Source organism: Ctenopharyngodon idella, chromosome 7, assembly GCF_019924925.1.
Source record: "Ctenopharyngodon idella isolate HZGC_01 chromosome 7, HZGC01, whole genome shotgun sequence".
NCBI classification, from domain to species: domain Eukaryota; kingdom Metazoa; phylum Chordata; class Actinopteri; order Cypriniformes; family Xenocyprididae; genus Ctenopharyngodon; species Ctenopharyngodon idella.
Genome location: NC_067226.1, coordinates 2339186 through 2345185, shown reverse-complemented (window position 1 = coordinate 2345185; position 6000 = coordinate 2339186). Strand labels below are relative to the sequence as shown.

Sequence of the window (6000 nt, the reverse complement as noted above, 5' to 3'; positions counted from 1 at the left end):
AGGGTTGTGTTTAGGGTTTGGGGATAGAATATAAGGTTTGTATAGTATTAAAATCAGTATATCTATGGAAAGTCCCCATAAAACTTAAAACCCAATGTGTGTGTGTGTGTGTGTGTGTGTGTGTGTGTGTGTGTGTGTGTGTGTGTGTGTGTGTGTGTGTGTGTGTGTGTGTGTGTGTGTGAAATGCAGTAATAGAGCAGATCAGTAGCCAGCTTATTAGACAGCGACAGCTAGATGAGAACAGTCAATGTTAGTTATGTCATTTCTCACTATAGTCGCTGTACAGAGAGAGAGAGAGAGAGAGAGAGAGAGTATAAATGTAAGAACATATCAGAACAGGCAAGCAAAACAATAACAATTCAATTTCAACATCTCAATTTAGCCTTAACAATTAATTGAAATACAAAGTGTCTCTTGCTAAGAGTCACTCCCCCTCCTGTCACAACCGAGCTTGTAAGCGAGTGTTACACTGCATAATACTGAGCCATGCACGAGGAAGCGAGAAACCGTACTGAGGTCGGTAAGCACAAGCAGATCTCTCATTCTGTTAGTTTCTTGACATCGAATTCTGGTAAACGTTAATGAAAAAAAGCAAAATCATAGTATCAATTTCGTTTCCAGTTCAATTTAGCAGGCCGTAATCGACACATCGGATTTTCCTGCCAATCTTCCCTAAACTAGCCACAACAACAGTCCCATATCAGTGATTGCGTTCATCTGTCAGCTCTGTTAGAGATTCGGTTGATATTAAGCAGCGGTTAATAAAGTAACATGGTAACCCACTATGATTAAACTATAATTTTTGAACGAAGCTTTTATTTACATTTCTAAGATACTGTAGCCTCGTTAGCTTGTTTGCTAGCTAGCCAGACAGTGAGATACAATCCACGATCCTTAGAAATATATGAAAACACGGGGGTTTTAGGCAGTTTTTTCCCTAATGTGTCATGGACATATGTTTGGTGGTCTATAAAAACACAGAGCAAATCATAAGCTTTTCTTAATGCAAGGAAATTGCATCACTGGAAATAAATGGGTAGTTGACATTCAATACTTTTGGGAAGTTGTGAGACAGGATATACTCCACCTTAAAAAAAGAGTATGCGATATATGTGCAATTTTTTACTAATGTTAAAATACATTTGTCACAATGCAGGATCATTAAAATGAACCAGTGAAGGCAGAAGGATGTTTTAAAACGGTGACAAACTTATAAGAATGGTTGACCAGTCACAGGACCTAACTTTACATTTTCAGATAATTCAGTATAAACCCTAAAAAAGTACCCAAATATCAATTTAATAAAGGACTGTAATAAAACGTTATTCTAGATATAACATGGTAAAACAACATAATTATTCAGTGAATCTCAAGTAATTTTGAAGGAGCATATTCTAGAGATATGTTGTTTGACCCTTTGCCTGTGGGGTTTGCATTGACACGTGCACTTTATAAATAAATAAATGTGAGCATGCATGCAGAATAGCAATTGTGAGTCTCACTGTTGTATAAGGCTTAGGATTGCTAGTAGGAACTCACTAGAAACATTTCAGAAGTTTAATACCTACTAGTGTTACAATTAAAGGGATATTTAACCCAAAAATAAAAATTCTGTCATTTTACTCATGTCATTCCAACCGTGTACAGTTTTTTTTTTCTTCTGTGGAACATAAAAGAAATGTTTCAGTGTTTTTTTTTTTTTTTTTTGTCCATGTAATTGTAACCAAACTATTTTACCATTGACTTCAAAGATTTTTCAAAATATGTTCTTTTTTTGTGTACCACAGAAGAAAGACAATCAAACAGGTTTGAAACAACATGAAGATGAGTAAATAAATGATGACATTTTTGATTGAGCTATCCCTTTAAAGTATTCATTTTCTGCCATATTATACTGCTAATGTAGAAAAATCTTGATTAATTGTTTTTGTCTTTTCCAGTTTTGTGAGTGATTGATGTCACCGAACATAGGTTTGAAAGATGAACCGGGGCCGGGGAGTGAGAAAAAGAACGGCACCAGAAAAATCAAATGCCTTTGAAACTTGTGACGAGGAGATATGTGCGGAGGTTCACCATCTCTTCAACAAGGTCAGAGGTTATGTTCCCCCTGCTGGAGGAGAATGGAAATTGCCTGACCCAAGTGTGGTGCTCTGTGATCCTCATGCAAGTCACCCACGTTTGCAGGCTCTGAAACGATCACTAAATGAAGTGAAGAATCAACTCAGCGATAAAGACCTGTCAGTATGGCACCAGCATACTTGTTTCACCAACCGAGCAGGCACCGTAACAGCCCACCTTCGCTCCACAACCAACGCAGAGCTGTGCACGCAGGCTTGGGCCAAGTTCTATGAGATCCTTGGCACTTTTAAACTTCTTCCTGACAATGCCTTGAAGAGTGGCGAATTGAACTCCATACATTTGTGTGAAGCCCCTGGTGCCTTCATATCAGCTCTGAATCACTTCCTTAAGACGAGTGGCCTGCACTGCGACTGGAGCTGGATTGCGAACACACTAAATCCATACTACGAAGCCAACGGGCGTGGTTGCACTATTACAGATGACAGACTTATCTCACACACTCTGCCTTGGTGGTTCTTTGGATCTGACAACACAGGCGACATAATGCTTCAGAAGCATTTGCTGGAACTGCCCAGATTTGTGAGCAACATGCGCTGTGTTGATTTGGTTACAGCAGATGGAAGCTTTGACTGTCAGGGAGACCCAGGAGAGCAGGAGAGATTAGTTGCTCCGCTACAATATTGCGAAGTTGTTTGTGCGCTGCTGCTGTTAGGAACCGGAGGCTCATTTGTTCTGAAGATGTTCACACTATTTGAACACTCATCTGTCTGTCTTCTGTATCTCCTTGCATGCTGCTTCCGTTCCGTAAACGTCTTCAAGCCAGGCACAAGCAAGTCTGGAAATTCAGAACTGTATATAGTGTGCTTGGACTATCAGGCCAAAGAACAAATTCGACCATTGCTCTCAAAGTTAATCCGTAATTACGGGCCAGACTTGTCATCCACAGTTGCGCTCTTTCCCCGCCGCTGCATTCCAGACTCATTTCTAAGTCAGCATGAAGAGATATGTACTTTTTTCCATGCATTGCAAGTTAACACAATCCAGGAGAACCTCAAGCTTTCTGTAGACATGAGCGTAGAACAGCGCAGGCGATTGGAGCAGCTCAGGGAATATGCAGCAGAGTTTTATACAAAACGTTTCAACGTTCACTACCTTCCTCGGAAAAGCTGGGTTTGCCGTGGTGGTGTGGCCAGATGGGTAAAACACTGTGAGAGGAAGCAAATGGGCTCTTTCAATCAGCGCAAAGAGATGGAACTTCAGGGATGGAAGCAGCGCCTTGCTCAAGGAAATTATGGGGCATTAATAGAGAAGCATCTTGCGGGAACAGAAGGATGTGAGATTGTACTTAGTGGCCCATTGGATGAGTGCAATTTGGGAACCTGGTTTGCCCTTGAGGGAGCTGCCCTGCCCAAAGTCTGCAGTTCCACCTTCTGTGATCAAGAAATGCTAGACTTCCTGAATGAAGCTCTGGAAGAGAACCTGAGGGTCAAGGCGGTGAATCATTCAGACAGAGCTGTGCCAATATGCAACTCCTGCAGGACTGACTCCCCTGTAAGCATCTTATCTGAGATTTGCAGCCATCCTGATGTGACATCTTGTTTAGTGCTGAGAAGCCAGTCTTGGTGTGATGGCACACTTGTAGGTGTTAAATTCCAGCCAGAGTTTCTGCAAGGACCCTCCTGTTGTGAGGTACAGGATTCCACGTTACACGACGGGCAACCAGACTATCAACTTGAGCTTCTGAATGCTGTGCTTTATGCTCTGCAGAACCAGCGTCTTGGGTCAGCCCTTGTGATTCCCTTATGTTCAGCCTTAACCCGCTTCACCTCTGGCCTAGTTTTTACACTCCACCTGTGCTTTCGTTACATCACATTCCGTTGCTTGTCTGGTTGGCCTCATGCTGCTCTTGTGTGTATGGGTTTCTCTCCACCTTCAGCCCTACCCCAGCTGCTGGACTTTCTCCGGGACGTGATGAAGAACATGAAGAAAGTTAAACTTGAGCTGGGGAGGCAGGTTCTGCAGTTTGTACCTTTAGAGGAACTTCTCAGAGGGGAATTGCCTCGTTTCCTGTCTTCCTTCAATACTGCTGTCATCCGACAGCAGCTGCATGTGCTCATGCAGGTTGAATACAGCACATAATGCTAGCCCTATGTGGCTATATCCTCTGGGAGAACTTTTCGGTTAGACTATTTTTGAGTATAATCATGCCTCAGTTTACTTCAATTGAAGCCATAGCTTCAGTTTGTACCAGTGCCACAGTGCACATTTAGGATATATTGGGTATATTGGAGCACAGAATATATTGTTTTGTATATTTATAGTGGGGAAAATCTTTCTTTAAACTCTAATGTGCTGCATATGACTAAGAATTTTTCTTGGATATATTTATATAACAGCATATTTCAACGTGTTTATTTTAATATTTATGTTTCATTGCCTATTTTTTTTTTAAATGGTTGAAATTATATGAGTTGCCTTGATCAATTTCTCTGTCCTGGCTGATTTATTAAAACATTTCTTTAATGGACATATATGGAGTGTTTTTATGAAATTATCTAGTTGTTGAGCAACAAACAGACCCCCAGTTTCACAGACAAGGCTTAAGCCTAGACTAAAATGCATTATTGAGCTGTTTCAACTAGGCCCGTCACGATGACTACTTTTTGTTGTGTGATATATTGTTCCAGAAATAATTGCGATAAACAATATTATTGTCATTTTAAGACCATTTTATACCACTGAATATATAATCATAATATAACAGCATAATAATGCAAGTAGGCCTACACACTTTCAAATGACAACAGCCATTTACTTCTTTAGATCATGGAAATGAAGGATCAAAAAATGTAATGTCCTAAATAAAAAACTTGAATAAATGGTAAATATTTCATAAAAAAGTGCAAAGTAACAAGTAAAAGGCACTATGGAGATTTTCCATTTACAGATTTTTCCCTGACCTTCTTTTCTCAGTAAAGTAAGGGTGCACTATTGCTGGAAACAGAAACCCTACTTAGCAGTCAGATGTCCGTATGAACAAAGACATTTATATTTGCACCGGAACAGTGGATTGCCGCTTTGAAATTGAGAGCATTCACACATGTTCTTCCAAACTGTCTGTAGTTGTCAGGAAAACACTAAAACGCCTCAAATAACGCCTTTTTTCACCTGTCGATGACTGCTCTGTGTAGGAACTGCAGATGACAGCATGATTGGCAAAATGTTGGTGACATTCATCATCATGTAAACATAATGGGCTATATATTGTGTCACCAAAAATTATTGAGGTCATGTACATATATTGCGCTATAAGTCGATATATTGATTATTGCGACAGGCCTAGTTTTAACTGAAAGTTTTCTTAAAATATGTCAGCGCCAGTAATGTTTTTTTCTAAGCCATGTTTATAAAAGCTACTTAAATGTCCTAATTGAACTAAAGTCTAATCCTGGCTTAATCCAAGCCCTGTCTGTGGAACCAGGCCAGAAACTGTTATCAAAATGTAAGGTCAAATGGCACTGTATGCACATATTGTGTCACGTATATACACTCCTGGGCAAAAGGAAAAAAAGGCCAAGCCCAGAATGGCTAAACACTATTCATTTTCTTAACCACAAATTATTGGTCAGGAATTTTGCAAAATTTAAGCAAATGCACTACTTAAAAAGCCATTGCTGTCTCAGAAATGCATCAAAGACAGAATTAAGTTTTTTGGAGGAATATGGGAAGTTGTCTGGAGTGATAAATCACAATGAAACACAAGATGTATGGTGATGCTCCAGAGCGGTGTCTTTGAAAATCTGCTGAGAAGTATAATAATAAATGCATCTCTACCACAGTGAAACATGGAGGAAGAGGTGACTGCAGAATGGCTTGCTTCCCACAGTTGAAAAGCTGTTATCTAAAGAGGAATGATCAGAT

The 6000-nt window shown here is 40.0% G+C and overlaps 1 protein-coding gene across 3 annotated transcripts; it reads left to right on the top strand.

The window, feature by feature from the left end:
* Positions 1 to 237: 237 nt before the first annotated feature.
* On the top strand, positions 238 to 4606 carry cmtr2 (cap methyltransferase 2). 3 transcript variants are annotated; one of them, XM_051900405.1, is made up of 3 exons: positions 238 to 516; positions 1788 to 1806; positions 1941 to 4606. In XM_051900405.1, exon 3 carries the CDS (start codon positions 1981 to 1983, stop codon positions 4216 to 4218), a length of 2238 nt encoding a protein of 745 aa, XP_051756365.1. In that variant the 5' UTR covers positions 238 to 516; positions 1788 to 1806; positions 1941 to 1980; the 3' UTR covers positions 4219 to 4606. The 3 variants fall into 3 exon arrangements, with proteins under 3 accessions (XP_051756365.1, XP_051756364.1, XP_051756363.1); XM_051900404.1 differs by lacking the exon at positions 1788 to 1806 and having other exon boundaries at positions 239 to 520; XM_051900403.1 differs by lacking the exon at positions 1788 to 1806 and having other exon boundaries at positions 241 to 516.
* Positions 4607 to 6000: the final 1394 nt, after the last annotated feature.

What these genes read in the sequence shown, in the direction of transcription:
- cmtr2 (XM_051900405.1), top strand. Translation starts at nt 1,981, where the DNA reads ATGAACCGGGGCCGGGGAGTGAGAAAAAGAACGGCACCAGAAAAATCA.